The following is a 22,548-nucleotide window of genomic DNA, read 5'->3' on the forward strand; positions in this document are numbered from 1 at the left end:
GGAATGCGAAAAAAAAAAGAAATTTTTATTTTTTCGCCACCAGCAGAGAGAGATTGTTCTTATATACAGGAAATATATATATAATAATAATCAGCTGTCAAAAGACAACACACTTAACCGTTTAACAATACAGTAAAGTAAAGTAATAATTACTAATGTAAGTTAATTACGTGTCCAAAATTTTATTTAGTAAACTGAGGTTTATCTATAAAATACTTATATCTTCTTTTCATATATATAAGCCATCAATAGTATCTTAATCCAAATACCCTAAATAGAATATTTTCATAGAAGAAAGAGCATAGAATAGAAACCAGACAACAGAACAAAAAGAACAAAAAAGAAATTTCCATCAAAACGAACAAAAATCAAAAACTGAAAAAAAAATTAATTAAATATAATTTTCTACAACCAAAATAACTAACATACTTTAGACCCATAGAGATTCACCAGAACTACAGTCCAAGTCATCAGACACTCCAATAAACACAAACTAAGCTAAGCTACACCACACTCACTACACTCCTTTTTCAATACACTGCAAGCAGTCCTTTTCCTTCAGTTTATCATGCATCTACCTCAATCGATTATCCTACTAATTAGTTTCATAACAACAATCATATTGGCCACTGCAGCATCTTCACAGAACAACAACCCACATGTACTCCCAAAAGCTCAATTTCATGCATTTGATTCCCCTGAATTTTGTTCTCAAATCATTACATCTTCATGTAATACTACATTTGCCTACCTTGATCAGTTGAACCAACAAATTAGACCCCTGGTTACTGAATTAGTTAAAACCCCTTACTTCCGCTACTTCAAAGTTGATTTAGATAAACAATGCAAGTTTTGGAATGCTCAACATTTCTGTGCCACTGAAAATTGTGCTGTTGAAGTAATTGAAGATTTCAATTGGACTCAAGTGACTAATGATAATTTAAAACCTTCGAAATTGGGTAAAATCAAATTGGCTAATGAATCAGGAGCAGAAAATGGGGCTGCAAGTACAGACTCAATCGACAATACAATAGAAACTGAACCTATTGAACAATGTGAAGATTTAGATTATTCTTATTTCGATGATGAACATGAACACAATTGTGTTTATGTCAATTTATTACAAAACCCAGAACGTTTCACTGGATATGGAGGTAATCAAAGTTTTGACGTTTGGAAAGCCATTTATCTGGAAAATTGTTTCCCCAATACTAATCCAATGTCTATGAAACCAAATCAACCTAAAGAACAATGTGTTGAAAAGAATTTATTTTATAGATTGGTTAGTGGAATGCATGCTTCAATTGCCGTGCATTTGTCTAATGAGTATTTGGACTCAGCAACTGGTGAATTTTTCCCCAATTTACAAGTGTTTATGCAAAGAGTTGGATTATTTAATGATCGGTTAGCTAATATCTACTTTAATTATGCATTGGTTGCTCAATCTTTAGTCAAATTGCAACAAATTTTACCATTGAGACAATTTATTCAACTGGGTTATGATGATATTACTCCTGCTCAAAAACAACATTTATTGGAAAACAATGATCTTTTTGAAAATACAGAAATTTATGATGAATTGTTGTTACAGGATATTATCCCTGCATTAGGATCAAACACTTTATTCAACACATCAACATTATTTGATCCTTCAAAAGACCCAAACTTGAAGAATGAATTTAGATCGAGATTTAAAAACATTTCAGCAATTATGGATTGTGTTGGTTGTGATAGATGTAGAATGTGGGGGAAAATACAAACAATTGGATACGGAACTGCATTAAAGATTTTATTTGAAGATCATGACAACACTGATGCAACTGTATCTAATGGAAACAATTTAAAATTTAGAAGAATTGAAATTGTTGCCTTACTCAATACATTTGATCGATTATCTAAATCAATTACCATTATAAACAATTTTAAACAAATGTATATTCAGCATTTACAAGATGTTGCAGAGGGTAAAGCACAACCAGGACAATTTAACAACAATAATGCAGGAGGAAGCTCATTAGGACAAGGATTTCATTTCCCATTTGTCAATCAGCTTCCAAAACAACCAGAACAACAAGCACAACCTTCGCAGCCATTACCAAACAAGGAAAGAAGAAACCAGGACCACGAATCTAGATCATCATCGCAAGCTTCTCCAGAACACAAGGAATCCATTTTCGAATCATATCAAATCCCAACCAAGAACCGTACATTCAACCAAGAGTTGAAATTGGCAATTGTCGAAGTTTGGGAAGCATTAAAGTTTGTTTTGGGAAGTTATAAACATTTCCCCACGACAGTGGGCAAAATATCGATGGGAGTTTTGAATGGTTGGTGGAATAATTTGATTGGAAGACCAATTGGAGGACATTATGAGGAGTACAAGAGTCCTTTGAATGTTGAGAATGGTAATGGTGAGGTTGATCAAGAACGCGAGTATTTGAATTTAATCATGGATGAGAATTGAGAGAGGAAGAGATAGATAGGTGTTTTTTGTTGCATAATCGAGACGTTGAATTGAAGAATTCTTCATTTACATTTTGTTTTAATAAGGTATATAATAATAATTACAAGTTATTTTTGATAAAAAACAGGCTCTCAGTGTGTAGTTGAATTGTGGAGAGCAAGTATGATGAGGATAGTGACGTTAAGAGAAGGTATATCCTACGTCGTATATATATGTATATACTCTGCTTCTACGTGACGTGTATTTTATGTTCTTTTTTTTTGTGTATCTCTTCTTCTACTCCCTCCAAATTGAATTTAGTTTGATATGCTATATCTACTATAGCCACTACACTACTTAGAACTTAGTATCTACTACTAAGTACGGCCTACTGTTGAAAAGTATTCCCAGTTCTATAAAACTTTTTCTCTATCTCTATACACTTTCATTAATTAACAATAACATTTTGCATTTGCATCAACTCATACATTCAAACATACAAGGTCTATATATTATATAGTTTTCACCTACATCCAGCTTCAAAATCAATATGAATACATGCATATATGGTACTTCACCATATTCATATACATGATGGTTATTGTTTATGTATCATTGTTAGATATAAACGCATGGCTGCCTTGTCTGTCGTGGGGTACTTTTGCATTTAGTTTACATTGTCATGGGCAGCATCACCTACAGGAAAAAGAAGAAGCAGCAGAAAGGGGTTATACATTACTGCATCGGAGGTTGAGAAGTTTGGTTTTTAACCGTGTTGCTTCAAAGTCGATAATTGAAGAGCCAGTCACTAGTTATAATAATGAAGAGGAAGAGGAAGCTTCTTCTTTAACTACTTTACATATGGATTCTCCATTCCTGTCACTTGAAGTTAGTTTAATTTCATCAATTTCAGAACTTTCACCAAGCCATTTGATCAACCCTAATCGTATCTACAAATTAATCAACAATAAAGGGGTAATTATCCACTCATCACAACTAAATCTACCATACACACCATCATCCAACCACCACAAATCATCAACCCACAACAACTGGCTCCTCATCCAATCCCCCTACCCACCAACCCAAACCCAAGTCCACTTCCCCATCTCCAAATGCCTCAACCAACAATTCGGCGACGGCGGAAGCATTGATGTCCAGTCCACAATCTTTGCTTCATTTATAAACACATTGGATTTGACATTGGGATTGAATATCCTATTTGCTAGTGAATCATTTACTGCGAGGTTTGAGTTGACGAAATCGATTACGTGGCGGAATTTGTATACTTGTACTGTGCCTGATGGGATGATTGGGCAGATTTGGGCTAGGTCGGATGTGGTTGTTTTTGATGGTGTTGAGTTGAGTTTTATTGAGTTTGAAGGAGAGGAGACAGAAGAGGAGGAGCAAGAAAATAATGGCATTACAGCTTCAAAGGCCAAGTATAGACCCAAATTGAGACACAAACAACCAAGGTCTAGGTCTAAATTACGATCCAAGTTGAAAACCAAGAAACATAAACTAAAGTTGAAATTTTGGCGCAAATTGCAAAAGATAAAAATGTTTAATGGTGGTGGAGGTAAAGGAGGATTACAACGACGGCCTATTATATCATGTGTTACTGATGTACGATTGTTGGATTGTTCTGGTAAGAGGACTCGGGATTCATTGGATTTGGAGGTTATATAATGGGGAGGATGGAGGGAGTTGCAAGAAGAATATATTTTTTTTAGAGGGCATATATATATATAGTTATAAATTCAATTTTGAAGTGGGTTTCGTAGATATGTAACTCTGTTTATCCTTATCAGTGCTTCGTATGCTCGGTTTATCTTGTGTTTTTAGTGGGGTAAAAATGCGGGTCTTATTTTTTACAACCGAGAACCCGAAAACCCGAAAAAACACTCACCAGCCACGCATGAGTCCAAAACCCCAACACAGGGAAAGAATACATACCTTCAATAGGGGAAGAGACGGAGCAGATACGATGGTACCCACATTAAATATATTGTTTTATTTCAACTTATACAAAGTACTCTTTTAAATAAACAAAAACACAAACAACGGATAGACATAACCTTCCTCTATTTTTAAAAAACGACTCTGCTTTTCCATACCAGGGCAAAGCTGTACTCACTTCTTGGCCAGTTTGACTGCGATTGAAGCTACTTCAGCATAAGTCAATTGTCGTTTATTAATCGATATGAAATCCTCGTCCTCGACATCCGCGTCTTCTTCGACCTTGCCACCATTCACATTTGCACTTGCTTTCTCTTCTGGTTTAAGCTTGACGCTCTTCATATTAATACGAATGATTTTCTCTTCTGGCGTGCTAATGATGAATGACTTAGGAATTGGTGTGGACTCCATTTTTTGTTGTTGTTGTTTTGGTGAGTCATTTGTAGGTTTGGCGGGTCCGGTGATAATGGAAGATAAGTAGTTGGCGATTGATGCGGAGGAGTACATTATGTAGATAGACTGTGGTGTAAGTATATATATTAGCAAGTGATGTAAAGTAGTTGGGATATTTAGCAAAGTTGTGTTGAGGAAGAAAGAAAGTGTGTATATTTGTTGTGAGTTTCGTATATATTTATATATTATACCTCGTGGTGGTTAAGATAACCACAAGATAAACAATTACATAATATATTATGTAATACACTATCTACATACATTATCATACTTTTATCATTTTGTGTTTTCGTGTCTTGCTGCGCACGTGCAATATTTATTTTCTTTGCCGTATACAGTTAAAAATGAATGACATTTATTCACAAAGTAGTTTTTTGGTCACAGTTTAAGTAGAAGAGGAATGACACAAGTCAAGACGTAGTAGAATAACTTGTCACGATTTTAAGCGAGTTCCTCAGTTTTGACACTAAATCGATACCACGGGTAAGAAAATTGTAGGTCATAATATACAAAAAAGGAGGACTCTATATCACCTTAGTAAGATAGTCCAATGTAATTCTTCTTAGCCACACCTTCAATGGGAAGTAGGACTCTGTAGTGTCCTCTTGAACCGAAATCAAGCTCTTGCGTCTTCAAAGTCACTTTGAAAAGAGTGGAAACCTAGCTTGTAATAAGAGAAACAGACCTACATCAATCCTAATTACACATAACAGACTTTTAAATCATTTATTTCACTGAAACACCGCAGATTCTATTTGAGGAATTACAACACTTTAACACTGGGATTAGACCGAAAGGAAGTTGCATTTATTGAAATCTCAAATGGAAGTGACATTCTAAGGAAGCATTGATTAACCTCACGCAATCAACAACAGCTCAAGAAGAAAGTCCACCTCGTAAAGCCATCAAACATTAGAGCAAATCATGTCATATTTGATGAGTTTCCGAGGTGTCCAATGACTGACTTATCTAATCCCTGCTATCTCTCAACGCCTAAGCGTCGAGTAGGGTAGATAAGTAGCTGAGTTGATGTGATACATAATGAAGTGATTTTGTTCCCTGCTCATCATGCAAAGGAAAAGCTAGCGGTCTGCATTGATATTCATGTTAGTACATATTCAAATATTTGAGTCAGAAAACCTATAGTTTTCTAATGAAAGGTAATTAGCAAGTTTGTCACATACTTTGGCTTTGAAGTTTGTTTAAGATATTCAACAAGATCATAGAAAACGGTAGTAACCCATTTTATAAAAAAGTAGAATGGAAGGAAAATGGATGTTGAAATGATTCTCTTTTCTGTCGTTCTCTTTTCCTTTTTTTTTTATATTGGACAATCGTAGTCGTGTAGGAAGGCTCAAAAAGAGAAAAAAAAAATATTAATGTCGTATACGCTTCACCCACGACATTGGATTCACGACACCCTTGCTTTTTCTCAAAAACAAAACAACCATCTCGTATACAACCATCGTTAGTCAATTCTTCAATCCAAAAAAAAATACCAACACCTACGTATAAGCTATAAGTAATGGATGGATGGAGCCAGGTGGCGAATATACCAATAGTCAGCAGTTCCAACAGTGCTCTTACGGAACAACCAACAATCATAAGCACAAAATTTGACTCCGTCCAGAATTTAATTTGGTGTGGTGATTCAAATGGATTTATACAGTCAGTTACACTTGGACAACCTACATCACCATATATTGCACAATTGTACCCATATACCAAGTTTCAAACGAGCTCCATAAACCAACCAATACTGCAAATATTGTCACACAAGGATGGTATATTATCGTTGCTGCGAGATCAATTATTATTCAATAACCGACGAGGACTTCCAAAAGCTGGCTTTGATGGATCTTCTTTTAGTGAAAGTGACGAATTCATCAACTTGAACTCAATGATATTCAACGGTAATTCCACTAGTGAGCTTGCCGTGGGCACAGATTCAGGGTTATTGAAATTTGACATAAACAAGCCTACTGTGTTGGATAAGTTAAATTATGAAGGAAAAGTCAGTCTCATTAATAGTACACCCAAGTACCTTACTGTTGGTGGAGGCAATGGCTCACTCAACTTATTCGATCCATCGTCAAATTCATCTTTGAAAACATTTGCCGCACACAATGGGGCAATAACCGGATTGGACATCAAGGGAAACTATATTGCCACATGCGGGTCATCAATAAGACCGAGAAGAAATGTCTACAACCAATCATCAACTGATTACATAACAGATCCCTTGGTTAATATTTACGATATTCGTACCATGCGCGCATTAACACCAGTGGCATTCCCTGCTGGTGCATCCTCAGTGCGATTCCATCCTAAATTACCAAACATTGTCATTGTTGCATCTGTTCATGGACAAATACATTTCATCGACCTTTTTGATCAAACAAATGTCCACATGTATCAAGCAGATGTTGATGCAACAATTCATCCAAATTCTCCCAACAACCAAGCGACAAAGCTTACCGATTTGCATATTAGTGATTCGGGAGATTTCCTCATGTTTAATGATGGTATTTCCAATTTGCATCTATGGTCAATGACTAATTTGGGAACCATGAGTAAAGATTTTGTCAATTTCCCACAAAGTGTTGAACGGCCGGATGTTATTAACCACAACGATGGGTTTATTGGTATTGATGATAATGTTCCATTGTCTATAGTGGGGATGCCGTATTACAAGGAACTGCTCTTGTCAAATTGGCCTATAGATATGAAGTTTGTTAAAGAAACGGCAAAGTTACCAGAACGTATTGATGAAGAGCTACATGCAAAGGCGGAACAGTTTGGGCATCAATTTTTCAATTATGACTCACTTAAATATGGACCTGGAAATGTTGTGCAACCGTACTTTTCATTAAACCACGTCAAAGATACACAAATTCCCAAATTTCTCAGTGAGCAAAATGACGATAGAGATAATAATAACTCGGCTCCACTTGCTGATTCACTCTTTCAAGCGGAGTCTGACCTGAAGATCCCCAAGTGTTATTCAAGATTGCAGATTCAGTATTCAAAATTTGGGGTTAAGGATTTTGATTTTGGGTACTATAATCGAACCGAGAGCTATTGTGGGTTGGAAAATCATAGTGATAACTCATACATCAATTCTTTACTACAAGTTTATCGCTTCCAACCATTGTTTTATAACCAAGTTGTCAATACTTTAAACAATGAGTGGCTCCCCAATGATGAAAAAACAATCATTGATGAAGACAATCCACAAGGCTCGTCCATTTTAAATGAATTGGGCTACCTATTTGACATGATGTATAAAGCCAAATCACGCAATGTCAAGACCTTGAATTTTAGCTCAGTGATGAACCATGACAAACAAGCTGAAGGTTTGGTCAATTTGAATGAGCAGATGAATTTGAATGCTCAAGAAGTTAGGGAGTTGATTATTTCATTCAATAACTACTTATTAACTCGATTGGATGGAGATTTTAAACGGCAATATTCCTCCGACTTTAAAGTTACTGAGTTGACGTATCAAATAGAAATTAAAGGCAGTGGGCAATCATGTCCCATTTACGACAAACAAACAGGATCATTATTTTCATTGGAAGTTATAACGCCACCTAGCAACATGTTGACCAAAATGAGCATCCTCATGAACCCTCATGCCAACAAATCAGAAAAGCAGCAACAACAACAACAACAAGACATTAACCTTTCAAATATTCGAAAGAATATCAACATTTTAACCTATTTAGACTATTCAATGAACCAATTCAAGACTATACCTTGTCAGCAACACCAACATTCACACCCACACACCTTAGAAATTAGAACTGGGATTACTCAACTCCCACCGGTCCTCATACTCAATGTTAATCTAACTAATGAGGAATTTAAAATTATAAACAATTTAAAACAATGGCTTGTGCCGGAATTCTACGCCGTCAGGCATAACAATACACCCGGGTTCAGTTTCAAACCAACAATGCCAGTTTCCAACCCGTTTACTAAATTTGAATTATTGGGATACGTTTGTGAAATCAGTCATCAAAGTGATTTATCAAGGACAGGTTCTCATAATTTAGTATCGTTTGTGAAGATCAATGATGAATGGATCTTTTTCAATGACTATCTAGTCACTCCAATACCAGAAGAAGAAGTGTTTAATCTAAACTTACCTTGGAAGAAACCAGTCATTGTCGTATATCAAGAGTCGACGACTCCTGGATTCGAATATATGAAGCACTTCTCTGGTAACGATTCCATTTTGTATCGGGATCATTTTGCTGGAGCAATTAGAGAATCATACAAACAGGAATACAAGTTGCTTACTCGTGAGGAGGCACCACTGGTTGGCACCATGGTTGCTATTGATGCTGAATTTGTCACCATGAAACCAGAGCAGGTGGAGATTAGTTTATCTGGAGCAAAGAAGTTGATCAAACCAAAAGAATTGTCATTAGCTAGGGTATCGGTGCTACGTGGTGACAACGACAATCCACTATACGGCGAGGCATTTATTGACGACTATATTGTCCACACCGAGACCATCTATGACTACACCACCAATTTCAGTGGAATTGAAAAAGACGATTTGAATTTCAACAAATCTTTGAAAAACTTGGTCACTTTACAAACATCGTATCGAAAACTATGGCTTCTTTTAAACTTGGGAGTAGTATTCATTGGCCATGGACTTTATACCGATTTCCGGACAATTAATTTACAAGTGCCTCAACGACAAATCCGTGATACTGCCGACTTGTATTATAAACCAGATATGAAACGTCAATTGAGTCTCAAGTTTTTAGCATACGTCATGTTGAAACAAGATGTGCAGACTGGTAATCACGATTCGATTGAAGATGCAAGGACGGCGTTGCTTTTGTATAAACGTTATGTGGAGTTGCTGCTGAAGGGTGAATTTGAATCAATGTTGAACCATGTATATTCACAGGGAAACAAGTTGAGATTTAGAGTACCAGAGAAAATAAACGTTTAAAAAGGAGAAAACTCCAATAATCTCTAAAACCTTTTTCTTTTAAAATAATATACAGAAAATAAGTGAGTTCAAGTTACTCTCTATAAAAAAGACATGAAAACATTAAACCGAAATCAATTCAGATAAAAAAAACAGTCTCTCTCCTTATACCAAAGCAGCGACCAAACCAGCGACAGCAGCAAAACCAACAGCAACTCTTTGAGCACCACCTTCTTGGGCAGAAACAGAAGCAGTAGATGAGTTGTTACCTGAAGCACTAGATGAAAGGGAGGAGGTGAACAAAGTTGATTGAGCAGATTCGGTAGCTTCAACGTTCGTGGTGGCGGAAACAGTTGGGGTTTCAGTGACATCAACGTAGGTGTCTGAACCAGATGCTGGGGTGGAGGCTTCACCGGCAAGGGTACCTGGGCTGGATGCAGCAGAAGCTGGAGCAGAAGCAGAAGCTGGGGCAGAAGCAGCTGGAGCAGATGAGGCAGCAGCTGGAGCAGAAGCAGCTGGAGCAGATGAGGCAGCAGCTGGGGCAGAAGCAGCTGGAGCAGATGAGGCAGCAGCTGGGGCAGAAGCAGCTGGAGCAGATGAGGCAGCAGCTGGGGCAGATGAGGCGGCAGCTGGGGCAGATGAGGCGGCAGCTGGGGCAGATGAGGCGGCAGCTTCTTCACTTGATAATGGACAGTAGGTAGTGTAAACAGTTTCAACACCTTCAACAGTAGTAGTAGCAACTGATGGAACGACTGAGTTCTTAGTGGTAGCACAAGCCTCGTTTGAACATGAAGTGATGGTGACGGCAGTTGACAGGTGGTCGGTAACAGTTTGCAAAGAAGTTGAGGTGGTTTGACCGTATGATGAAGCAACTAAGGTAGAAGCAATGATTAATAAAGTTGAGTATTGCATTGTGTAGATATGAAACGAATGTAAATGTTAGTTGGGATATTAGCTCCTAAGATGAAGAAGGAATAAGTCAAGAAATTATTTTTGGAAGATTAACAGGGTATTTATAATACTTTTGGTTGAGGTAGGCTATGAATACACGGTCAATATATCAAAGGGGTTGGGCTGCAAAAAAAAAAAAAAAATAAACATTGACGAAATAGAAGTGTCACAAATAGGACCCTTCAGATCATATATCGTCTGAAGTAAACACCATATAAGCCTTGCAGATTGAAAAATAAAAACAAGTATGGTGAAATAACAATGTAAACGCGAGTAAGTGAGGCTGACCGAATAGGGTAAAATTATGATTGATTATGTTTTTAGTTTAACGTGCTCAGGTACTAAGAGCTGCACACAAACGCAAGGCATCTTATTATGATTCTGGATTTGGCGTGTTGAATGTTGTGATGTTTTATAGACGCCAAATTTAATTTATTATGACGTGTGCGGCTTATGTAATAAATATAATTTAAATGACGCGTAATGTAAATAATAAAACAAAAACAAAAACAAAAACAACGCGTAAGAGACTTTTAAATTTATTATTATTTTTTATTTATTTATTTATTTATTTATTTTATTTTTTTCAGTGAAAGGAGGTGGTGTGTTCTAGAACAATTGTTTCTAAAAACAAAGTGTTTGTTTTTTACACGCACCAGATGAAATTGGGGCATTGCTATAGCCATTGTATTTCAATCATCAAAAAAAGCCTTCAGTTCAAGTTCTTTGTTCTGTCTAGTACTACACGCTATTTATGGCTTAACAGTTTCACCGTCAAATGCGTCATTGTGAATGGTCAGTCTCAATTGCTACCGGCTATCCACTTTTCCTGTAAAGGCCTTGGGCTCTACATTGATTGCGCCTCGTCACACTGCCTCTATTTTATTGCCTATACAACCTAATTCAACATCAAGTTCATTTCCCAATCTTGTACTACACTAACCCAATCGTCTCTAGGCTCCTTCAAACTCTTTCTTCTCCATACTTCCAACATGATTTGTCTTGCTCCCCAATAGGACCCTAAGTATTGTGCAATATCAGCTCCCCATTTCTTAAATCCCATTTGCAAATCTGTCGAAATTGCCTCACACCCGGCTATAAATCCTTGCCAAAACAATGGGATGATTGCCGCCTCATCTTTAGCAATAAGATCCTGGATCGAGTTCAAATGGTTGAGCGTTTTGACTACTCTCGTCTGTAATTCTGTGGGAGATACATCTTTGATGAATCTGCTAAAGTAGATGACAAGTGCATGGTAAAATGACATGATATGGTGGTATGTCACTTCGTGCATGGATGAATAAAACTCTAGTTTGGTATCATCATCTGGATTGACACTTGAGATACCTTTCTCATCCGATTTGGGCTCCATTGTCTGCCCCTTGTATAGTTCCCAATCTAATATCCATGTGTTCAACTTCTCATTCAATGCTGTCACTCGATCTTTAAAATCACCAGGGAGTGGCTTTTTCGACGTGGTGTAATAAATTCGTATCCTCAATAACTCAACAGTCTCACTGAATAACAAAATCAATGAATTGGGTAACCCATATAATGCATCAGTGGCGAAATTCTCATCATTCTTTTTCGTATTTATCAACTTTTTATTGACAAATTGAGGAGAGGTGGTTGTATTGGGAGTAGTGGAGTTTGACTTGGAGAAGGAACTGTTGACAATAAAATCAATTCGACCTTTGTTGCTGTCTCTTTTCTCTCGATCATTGCCAAATTTATCTCCATTGACATCGTATCCTCCAATACCAGTAGACGACTCATAATTCTCCTTAATACTTTCAAAGTTTAAACATGTCGAGTCTTGGATCAACTTTAATGACGAATATATACGATGCAAGATCCGGGCCTTTGGTGAAAGTTTCTTTTTAGTTGCCATCTTGGCAACAATAACTTTCCCACACCATGCAATGTATAGACTTGTATCTTGCATGGTACCCCACACTAAATCAACACTAATCATGGTCATTACCGCACAAAGCACATCCTTATACTTTTCTTGTGTAACACAGTGCTCAATACCAGATTGTACATCATTCTTCAGATTCAACAACTTTTTCACAAACAAACTTGCTTGATTACGAAGCGCAATACCCAAATTCAAATAAAATCGCATTGGCTGGGAATTCTTAGGGAATTTCGATTGCAAGTTGAATGCAGAAACCGCAAGTAACGCATTTAACAATGCATTCTTGGCCATTGAAGTTTTACCCAAGGCCAGGAGCTCACCAATTGCCATCAAAGCTCGAGGAAAATAAATTGCCTTCCATGGGTTTTCAGTAAGCGGTATCACTGTCATCAAATCGGCAACGTCAGTGACATAATAGTTCAACAAGTATCGTGTCAACGGTTGAACTTGCAATGCCGTCAAAGGAATACCAACATGTGACTGGCGGGTTGGCAAAGTCAAGTCGAAATTGACATTGAGTGGGCTTTGTACAATTTTCATAATTGATGCCAACAATTTGCTATCGTTTGAGTGATCTCCGTCAACATATTCTGTATCATCGGCACTTGTAGTTTGCGCATGTAATTGAATTTCCAAATTATCATTCATTTGATACGGATTGTTGTAGAAGAAATTTGAGAAATTGGAATAGTAGATGGGATCCATGATATTTTCAGGTTGATTTAGTAGGTTTGACATTGACATGTTTGGATTTGACTGCTGCGGCTGCGCAGAGGCTTTATTGTGGAATACTAAATTGAACAAATCGGGATTGTTTAAGTTGTAATTTGAATCGATTGTGTTCAGTTGAGGCAACACATTTCCGTTGTTATCGAAATTGTTCATAATGTCTAGGAAATGAGTATTCAAAGCAGCTGCAGTCACCAAAGCGGCATCTTTCAACTCATGTGATAACCAGAATTGATCCTGAGGTGGTGCATCACTAGATATCACATCCATATCATTGTTCCTCCGCGACACTACTTGCTCTGCATTTTGCTTCTCTTGTGTGATTTTTCGCCGCTTTGACTTCGGGCTCAGTTCCACCATGCCTTGAAATACCCCAAATGGTCCCTTCATCTTAGTATCACCCTGCGATTTCAACCTCGACGTCACTCGACTATTCTGTAGATAAGCAAGATCATAATTCATCTGATCATACGTCGTATAAGGTTCATCCCATTTCACAAACTCAACAAATCGACGATGGAAAGACTCCAGTGCCTCATCATCGTCATTCTCTTCATCTCCATCTTCAAATGTAGGAAACTTTACCAGTTTACCCTTGACATCTCCATTCCTTAACGGCATAAACTGAATTGGTTGCGACCACCGGAGCTTGACATCATAACCAGCGCAAGTCAATTTGGCCTTGAGACATTTCTCACAGTGAGGTCGCTTCAAATCACATTTTATTTTTCTTATTCGACAAGTGAAGCATCCTGTAAATGTTTTGGATCTCTTGAGTCCGCTTTGCTTTGGAGAGGATGACAGGTCGGACATTTAGCGATTTTTTTTTTTCCTTTGGTCTATTCTCTATGGGTTACTCGAAAGGACTTTTTTGAATAGATGATGTCTTGATGATTTTTCTCGCTTGAATCGCTAAGTCTTCCCGTTTTCAACAAAAATACGGGCGCTACCGTGTTTATTGCGCTATGACCAATGGCTGCAAGTAGCGCATCTTCTACAGGCACAGATAAATCAAGATTATCAATTAGTACGATATGATATCTACATGTCCACTCTCAGTACCATCACCAGCAACTTCGCCAGTTTCTCTTAGTCTCCAGACTTTCCTAATCCTCTGTAAAGTCATATTAGCACTATTTGAACCCGTTAGGGAGCACATCTCAAAGAAGTTTTCAATCACTGGGAATTGCAGCGGTTCAGTACATGCAAAACCAGCAACCGATATTGGCCATTGTATCATCAGAAATGCAAACGGAAACCTCGTGCTGTCTTGTAGTTCGCAGTCTTGAAATACTTTGATCAAGTCAATCATCTTGGTGACTAGTCCCTTTAGGTGTTGTGATTCTGGAGGATTATCTAGTAGTCGCGTGAATACGGATATCAAACCAGCTAGGGTGAATGCCTGTTGCGATAGGTCCATCCAAAATACAGTTTCAATAGTACCGTCTGATTTCTTTACCTTGTCGCACAACGGTCCTCCAAACCTGACTTGATGTTGAGAATATAGCCCATTAATCAAGTGTAGGTATTCAAATGGATCCGGCTCTTCTCTGCTTCTTTTGCGCCGTAGCAAGTCACATAGCTCTCTTAAATACTCAAGAGAGCCAATGTGATAACCGGTCACCACACAAAACCCATTTTCATGGATGAGACCAAAATCTTTCAACACCAGGATCTCATAGGCATCAAAGTTGAAGACCAAGTCCATCTCTTCTTTTGTTCGAAGGGTTCCTCCTAACTCCGAGCTCAAGCCTGCCAAGATTTCAAAATCTGCAAACCACAATTTACCCACAATTAATGTTGAAGACAGCTTGATTTTGCTACTTGTGGCTTTCATGATGATTTCTTTAGCGCCCTTTAAGTGTGGACGCCAACCTTGCTTCTCATTACAAGCATTTGACATGGCAAGGGAGAGAACAGTGAGAAGTATATTCTCAATATTGGACGTCAAATCTCCTTTCACTTGCTTTTGTTGCGCTTGACTCAATGCTGGAACAAGTAGCCGTAGACAATCGTTTAGGTATTTCCCACAGTTTGCCAAATCCTGCTGACGTTGTTTTTCATCCGTTTGTAATTCAGACGCTGAGTAGGCTCCCTGTGATAAAACCGCTGCAAGCAAAAAAGGTTCCTTGACGGCATGATGCATTACCACTTCTCTGATTGCGTTTCTGTATGACCCAGGGTTACGATTGTCAACCCCAAAGGGCAATTTTTGGAACGTAAACCGTTCACAAAACTGTCTCACGTATTCCTTTTCTTCCTCCGTTTTGCCAATGAGGCAATGTTCAGTAATACCAGGGTTTACTGTGGGTCCCGCTACTTCCTCGCCCCTGAATGGAACTATGTTCGAGTTGAAGATCATATCATTGACAATGTTGTTTAGGTCTGTGGCTAATAAGTTGAGATCGTCACCGGTGTAAAGTTCCCCAGCAGAAGGAGTCGATGAGCATGACAGGTGTACAGTAGTGGCCTTTTGCTCTGGGTGATATTGCATAATGTTGTGGTGGTAGTCGGAGTTAGCAGTTGTTGGCTCAGTATTGTTTACGGGCACATCGCTGTTTGCAGTTGATGAAACGTTGGTCCATTTGAATTTCTTCCGAGGCTCTTGTGGTCCCATGTACATTTGCATACTTGGTGCTACTTTTCTGCGACGAATCCTTGTTCCTCCACTCACCGTTTGTGGTCCTCGAACCACTTTTTCTCCAATTGGAGGATAAACACATTCTTTACCCAAACGGGAGCATTCCGAGCAAAACGGTTTAGCTTCATCACACTTGATCTTTCTTCTTTTGCATTCCCGGCATCCGCCTCGACTGTAGTGTCTTTTGAACCTTTGTGGCATTGTGGAGTTTCACTGAGATGCTTTGTTTAAACCGTTGAAAAATTTCGCTACCTTCTCTGCAGGTATCTCGTATATCCAACATGCGAAACAAACGTTTTCAACATCTAACATCCCTCTGAAAGGCTATTTGAAAAATTGCTTTATTAGAGAATATACAAGCGCTTCATTTTCCTCGCTTAGCTCTTTCTAGTTTACGCACATCTGGGGAGAAAGTTCCCCAGTATTAGCTCAGATTTTTCAAACTCCGGAACCGAAAGGACAACTTGTTAGCCACATTGGTGGAAGAATGTATAAAGCCATAGAGACAACCATGATCTCCAGTTGGACAATCGAACTGAAACCTAAAAAGGGCTATTAGTGTTAAAACATACCAAAAGTGTTGCATCATTCCCAATAGCCGAAGATGTGACACAAAATCTTTTTTTCGGAAACGAAGAAATAGGCTTTTCGACTAAAGTAGAGCTGACCCACACGTCTCAAATCAAATGCCATCAAAAAGGTTCAAAAGGGATTACAGTCGAGGAGGGTGTCGAGAGTGCAAACGGAGAAAGATCAAGTGCAACGAAGCTAAACCACACTGTTCCGAATGCACAAGATTAGGCAAGATATGTGCTTATCCAGTTGAAGGGGAAAGAGTAATCCGAGGTTCCAAAAAGATCATAGAAGAAAAGAAGGAACCCTCACCGGTTAATAATGTACCATCAACAAAAAGAGTCCGTAGGGTTCAAATGTACATGGGGCCTGGTCAACCAAAACGAAAAATGAAATGGGATAAGGGACCAGAGCTTGCTGATGAAGTTGTACCAAAAGAAACCGTCAACACCACTCCCCTAAATACCCATCATGAGGCTGAGCAACTAAACACTGAACACACAACAGCAGTACCAGAAGCAGAACTCCTACCATCAACTATTGCTCCCGGTGGCCTTTACAACAACGACGATCTCAATTTGCTAGCCACAGACTTGAACAATCTTGTCAATGATATAATGTTCAGTTCCAACATAGCACAATCGTTTGACAACCAATTGGACTTTTTTGACCCCACATCAATAACAGCACCATTCTTGGATGACATACCCAAAAATATTCCCAAAAACTATATTGAGTTGAAAACTGACGACGAAAAACGATACATGACACAATTTTATGAAGACTTTGCTCTGCAAATCTTGCCATTTGGTGCTGATGTTAAAGAATGCCCTTGGTACATAAATCCTTTCCGTGATGTCATTATGAAGTATGCAGCAAGGGAGAGATTTCTTCTAGCAGCAGTGTTGTCTCAAGGTGCGCGATTGGCGTCAGAGTTGCAGAAAGAGAAAGAGCGTCGAAGAGATATGGAAAATTGCGCAAACTATCTCTCGACTTGTTTGAAATTGCTTTCTCCTGCGCTAACTAGAAATCAAGAAAAAGAAGTCAAAGGCGACTTGACCTCCAATATTGAAAGTATCTTACTTACTGTTTTACTATTGGCATCATCAAGTGCAAGCAATGAGAAACAAAGCTGGCGCCCACATTTACAAGGAGCCAAGGAAATCATCATGAAAGCCACCCACAGCAAAATCCGACTGTCTACGACTTTAATCATGTGCAAATTGTGGTTTGCAGATTTTGAAATCTTGGCTGGCTTAAGCTCAGGTTTAGGTGGAACCCTTCGAACCAAAGAAGAGATGGACTTGGTATTCAATTTTGATGCTTACGAGCTAGAGGTGTTGAAAGAATTTGGGTTGGTGCAAGAGAGTGGATTTTGTATAGTCATGGGCTATCATATTGACTGTCTTGAGTACTTTAAAGATCTTTCGAATTTGATAAGGCTCAAGAGAAGTAACCCAGAAAAGCTGTCTGATCCACTCGAATGCGCTAGGTTGATTGGGGGTTTTCGCAATCAGTATGACAAGAAATTTGCTGAGATAGAATCTCGATTTGATGGTGAATTTTCTAATGGTTTATTATGTGATATGGTGCAATTACCGGAAAACAAATTGAAGATGATCTCGTGGCTGGATATATCTCAACAAGCATACACTCTTGCTGGGTTAGTCACTGTGTTTACAAGATTGCTCGAAATGTCTGTCGACTCACCACACGTGAAGATTTTGGTTGCTAAATTAGTTGCTTTGATCAAAGTGTTTGAAAACTCTAGAGCCCATGGGACCATGTCTTTTCCATTTGCTTTCCTGATGCTTCAATGGCCAATGTCTATTGCCGGATTTGCATGTACTGAACCTTTAGAACATCCTACAATTGAGACGTTCTTTGGATTATGTTACAGAACGGGCTCATATAGTGCCAACCTAACTTTGGAAAGAATTAAGAAAGTATGGGAACTCAGAAAGGCTGGCAAAACGGTAGACTACGTGGACGGGGAGAGTAATATAGATAGAATTACATACTGATTTGTACAACCACATAACGTGAAAGTTGACATGTATATGTGACATCTCTGACATCTAAAGCAATCAGCTACCGTTTGCCGCTATTGCACAGAAATAAAGTGCTAGTAGGGCTAGTGAGCTTTGCTAAAGTTGCGCACGTGCAATTCCAACCGCGCTGATGATGTCATACTCTTCCCACAGCAGTCCGAAAAACAAAATCCCTCGCAAATCAGAGCAATTCTTCACCACTTTAGTTCTTTCCCATCAATCATGACAATTACAAAACATTGGATCTACAACGACAACGAAGATATTGTATTGACTCAACTTAAGGGATTGGTTGCCTCCAATCCATACGTCGAGCTCATTAGTGACGAAAAAGTTGTGTTCAATCCTCATTCAGACACCTCAAAGAAAATCACCGTTATTAGTGGTGGTGGTGCCGGACATGAACCTTTACATGGTGGCTATGTGGGTGAGAACTTGTTGGATGCTGCTGTCAGCGGTCATATTTTTGCTTCTCCCAGCACAAAACAAATTATGGCAGCAATCAAGAAAAAGTCGAACAAGTCAAAAGGAACCATCATAGTGGTGAAAAACTACACTGGGGATGTGTTGCACTTTGGATTGGTTGCAGAGAGAGCAAAGAGTGAGGGCTATCAAGTGGAACTAGTTGCCGTCAGTGACGATGTCGCTGTCGGTAGACAGCAAAACAAAATGGTTGGCAGAAGAGGAATTGCCGGGACTGCTATTGTTCATAAAGTTTTGGGTGCAGCAGGAGCAGCAGCAGAAGGGGCAGAGTTGAAGGCTGTGGCTGAATTGGGTCACACTGTGAATGAAAACTTGGTCACCTTGGCAGCAAGTTTGGACCGTACTTCTGTTCCTGGAAAAGCTGAACAAGACATTGAGTTTAATGCTAACGATGAAGTCGAATTGGGGTTGGGCATCCATAATGAGCCTGGAACCAAGCTCAAGCCCATTCCCACATTGGACAACTTGATTAAAGACATGCTTCATAAATTATTATCCTCGGAGGATAAAGATCGTCATTATGTTGATTTTGAGGCAGAAGATGAATATGTGTTACTTGTGAACAACATTGGTGGTACTTCTTCCTTTGAGTTGTATGCCATTACTGAACATGTGTTGGAGAACTTGCCTTTGAGGAACAAACCAAAGAGAGTCTTGGTCAGTGATTTTGTCACCTCATTCAACTCACCAGGTTTTTCAATCACACTCCTCAACTTGACCAACATTGACAAGAAAAAGATTGGATACACTTCAAAGGATGTGTTAAGGTTCCTCGACACTCCTACAAACGCACCCGGATGGAAACCCAAGTCATATGATTTCAAAGACTGGGACAATCAACTGGATAGGATTGTGGAATCCCCAATGAAGCACCAATCTTTGCTAACCTCCAACTTGAACGTTGATGCAAAGTCATTTGAAGAGCATTTAAAGAATGGATTGGACAATTTACTCAAAGAGGAGCCAAAGATTACACATTATGACACTTTGGTTGGTGATGGTGATTGTGGTGAAACATTGGCAGCAGGAGCCAACTCCATTCTCAAAGCACTTAAGGATAACTCACAGTTTAAAGACCACTTGTCCGACCCTGTTGCTACTCTTTCGCAAATCACAGAATTTGTCGAGGATAGCATGGGTGGGACATCCGGTGGAATTTACTCCATATTTTTGACCGCCTTGGTTCAAAATTTGAAAACAGTAGACAAAGTTGACAATGAAGTAGTTGCAAATGCATTTCACAAGGCATTGCACGATGGCTTGTTCAAATACACAAAAGCCAGAGTTGGAGGAAGAACATTGGTTGACACCTTACAGCCATTTGTTGATACATTCAAAGATACAAAGGATCTTGCAAAGGCAGTTGACGCAGCACGTAAAGGGTGTGAAGAGACAAAGAATTTGGAAGCGTCATTCGGTAGAGCAAGTTATGTGGATAAAAAGGAATTTGAAGCCGAAGGCGGAATTCCAGATCCGGGTGCTGTAGGATTACTTGCTTTAATTGAAGGTTTTACTAGATAGTGTATATTTCTATAGTGGTTATAGGTATAGTAGTTATCGCGTTTACTTTATTTTTTTCTGTTTTGCAACCTCTATAAAATCCCACAATGTAATTGAAATTGAAAAATTATGAAACTACTTAGATCACTACTATGCTCAACGACGAGCCGGTGCAGATTGATTCTGAAAATTTCCGCGATGGTATCATAATTGGTGGTGGTACCTGTGGGTTAGCAGTCGCTTCACGATTGTGCGAAAACCATCCAGGTTCACTATTCACAGAAGATGAACATCAACGATTCCACTGGTTAAAACAGCGCGGGCACAAGACAAATAAAGTTAAGAGTAATCAGAGGTTTGACTATGACAAGTTCAGGCCTGAGGACTTATTGGTTATTGATGCCAGGGGAGACAAGTTCATGTCTCAATGGGATGCTCAATTTAGTGCCTGTCAGATCCCGCACTTGAGATCTCCCATGTTTTTCCACGTTGATCCAAGTGATATTGATGGTATGATTAGCTTTGCTCATTTGAACAAACGAGAAAAGGAGTTGATGGAGATTACCAATGTTGTGGGTAAAGAGTTTTCCAAACATCAACAAAAGAGGATTAAACAAAAGTTGAAGCAGAATGATGGGATTGTGGATATCAATATGCGCGATTGGAAAGATTACTATCGGCCATCAACAAAGTTGTTTCATGATTATTGTACCGCTGTTGTTGATAGATATGGCTTGAAAGACAGTATTGTCAATGACGAGGTTGTGGATGTGGAACACAAATTGATCCAATGTGGTGAAGATATAGGTAAAGGTTTTGTTATTCGCACAATGTCGGGAAAAGTGTATGGTTGCAAGTTTGCAGTTGTTGCTAGTGGCCACCGAGGAAAGATCAATTACCCTCTTCCAATCTGCCCCAACTCACAATACCCCCATGGTTCCTGCCACACAACACATTTGTTTTCGAACGAGGTACGTTTTCTCGATCTGCAGTACTTTGCCAACCCAAGACGTAAGAGCATAGTAATCATTGGTGGAGGTTTGACCTCGGCACAACTAGCTCATGTTGCATGCCAAGACCCAACTGTGGCTAAAGTTAACCTCGTGTTTCGGTCAGGAATCAAGATTAAACACTTTGATTTCCATCTTGATTGGGTTGCAAAGTACAAGAATGTAAAAAAGTCAAGCTTTTATAACTTAGAAACAAATGAGTTGAAGTACGAGATGATGAATGATGCTAGAGAAGGTGGCTCGATAAATCCAGAGTATTATAAGAAATTAAAGCAGCATGTCAAGGCCGGTCGGTTAAAATGGTTAACAGAAACGCAAGTTGTCGAACAAGACTGGGAACAGGAAGCATGGAATTTGCAGTTGAAGAACAAAAAGGGTGACATTACAAACCTACAAAAGGTTGATTACATTTACTACGCTACTGGTGTTCAAGCTGACATTGAATCGTTGCCATTCATGCGTACCATGTTTGAACAACACCCCATTGATATTTGCAGAGGGTATCCTTCAATCACAGATAATTTGCAGTGGAACAAAGAAATACCATTGTACGTTGTTGGTAAAAATGCCGCTTTGCAAGTTGGTCCAACATCAGCCAATCTCGATGGGGCTAGACTTGGTGCTGAGAGAATTGGTTGGCATTTGCAAAATATGAAATTGCTGGGAGAGTTTGATTGGTCACCAGTTAAGGTCATCACTGGTGAAGAGAAAGGTATTTTTGATAAACGTCTACAGTTAGCAGGAGGACTGATCAACTGGTTCGAACTTCTCGAACTTGATTAAACTAATACAAAACAAAACAAAACAAAACAAAACAAAACAAAACAAAACAAAACAAAACAAAACAAAACAAAACAAAACAAAACAAAACAAAACAAAA

At 38.8% G+C, this 22,548-nt stretch overlaps 10 protein-coding genes across 10 annotated transcripts; 6 read left to right on the forward strand and 4 right to left on the reverse strand. All coding sequences in view use genetic code 12, as the record gives it.

Annotated features, from left to right (window-relative positions):
* Positions 1-568: 568 nt before the first annotated feature.
* On the forward strand, positions 569-2,464 carry ERO1 (ER oxidoreductin; the record flags this gene model as incomplete). The annotated part of the gene is made up of 1 exon (XM_067692832.1): positions 569-2,464. One exon carries the CDS (start codon positions 569-571, stop codon positions 2,462-2,464), a length of 1,896 nt encoding a protein of 631 aa, XP_067547414.1.
* Positions 2,465-3,037: 573 nt separating this feature from the next.
* On the forward strand, positions 3,038-4,132 carry I9W82_003827 (uncharacterized protein; the record flags this gene model as incomplete). The annotated part of the gene is made up of 1 exon (XM_067692833.1): positions 3,038-4,132. One exon carries the CDS (start codon positions 3,038-3,040, stop codon positions 4,130-4,132), a length of 1,095 nt encoding a protein of 364 aa, XP_067547415.1.
* Positions 4,133-4,576: 444 nt separating this feature from the next.
* Positions 4,577-4,909, reverse strand: I9W82_003828 (uncharacterized protein; the record flags this gene model as incomplete). Its single annotated transcript, XM_067692834.1, has 1 exon — positions 4,577-4,909. The coding sequence occupies one exon, from the start codon at positions 4,907-4,909 to the stop codon at positions 4,577-4,579; it is 333 nt and encodes a 110-aa protein (XP_067547416.1).
* A 1,471-nt stretch (positions 4,910-6,380) lies between these two features.
* I9W82_003829 (poly(A)-specific ribonuclease) lies at positions 6,381-9,830 on the forward strand (the record flags this gene model as incomplete). Its single annotated transcript, XM_067692835.1, has 1 exon — positions 6,381-9,830. The coding sequence occupies one exon, from the start codon at positions 6,381-6,383 to the stop codon at positions 9,828-9,830; it is 3,450 nt and encodes a 1,149-aa protein (XP_067547417.1).
* Positions 9,831-9,974: 144 nt separating this feature from the next.
* On the reverse strand, positions 9,975-10,721 carry PGA6 (Pga6p; the record flags this gene model as incomplete). The annotated part of the gene is made up of 1 exon (XM_067692837.1): positions 9,975-10,721. One exon carries the CDS (start codon positions 10,719-10,721, stop codon positions 9,975-9,977), a length of 747 nt encoding a protein of 248 aa, XP_067547418.1.
* A 937-nt stretch (positions 10,722-11,658) lies between these two features.
* On the reverse strand, positions 11,659-14,223 carry ARG81 (Arg81p; the record flags this gene model as incomplete). The annotated part of the gene is made up of 1 exon (XM_067692838.1): positions 11,659-14,223. The coding sequence occupies one exon, from the start codon at positions 14,221-14,223 to the stop codon at positions 11,659-11,661; it is 2,565 nt and encodes an 854-aa protein (XP_067547419.1).
* Positions 14,224-14,434: 211 nt separating this feature from the next.
* On the reverse strand, positions 14,435-16,252 carry I9W82_003832 (Zn(II)2Cys6 transcription factor; the record flags this gene model as incomplete). Its single annotated transcript, XM_067692839.1, has 1 exon — positions 14,435-16,252. The coding sequence occupies one exon, from the start codon at positions 16,250-16,252 to the stop codon at positions 14,435-14,437; it is 1,818 nt and encodes a 605-aa protein (XP_067547420.1).
* A 485-nt stretch (positions 16,253-16,737) lies between these two features.
* Positions 16,738-18,648, forward strand: I9W82_003833 (Zn(II)2Cys6 transcription factor; the record flags this gene model as incomplete). Its single annotated transcript, XM_067692840.1, has 1 exon — positions 16,738-18,648. One exon carries the CDS (start codon positions 16,738-16,740, stop codon positions 18,646-18,648), a length of 1,911 nt encoding a protein of 636 aa, XP_067547421.1.
* A 249-nt stretch (positions 18,649-18,897) lies between these two features.
* On the forward strand, positions 18,898-20,679 carry DAK2 (dihydroxyacetone kinase; the record flags this gene model as incomplete). Its single annotated transcript, XM_067692841.1, has 1 exon — positions 18,898-20,679. The coding sequence occupies one exon, from the start codon at positions 18,898-18,900 to the stop codon at positions 20,677-20,679; it is 1,782 nt and encodes a 593-aa protein (XP_067547422.1).
* A 131-nt stretch (positions 20,680-20,810) lies between these two features.
* On the forward strand, positions 20,811-22,451 carry I9W82_003835 (uncharacterized protein; the record flags this gene model as incomplete). Its single annotated transcript, XM_067692842.1, has 1 exon — positions 20,811-22,451. One exon carries the CDS (start codon positions 20,811-20,813, stop codon positions 22,449-22,451), a length of 1,641 nt encoding a protein of 546 aa, XP_067547423.1.
* Between the last annotated feature and the right edge of the window lie 97 nt (positions 22,452-22,548).

The sequence above is a fragment of the Candida metapsilosis genome (assembly GCF_017655625.1).
Source record: "Candida metapsilosis strain BP57 chromosome Unknown scaffold5, whole genome shotgun sequence".
NCBI classification, from domain to species: domain Eukaryota; kingdom Fungi; phylum Ascomycota; class Pichiomycetes; order Serinales; family Debaryomycetaceae; genus Lodderomyces; species Lodderomyces metapsilosis.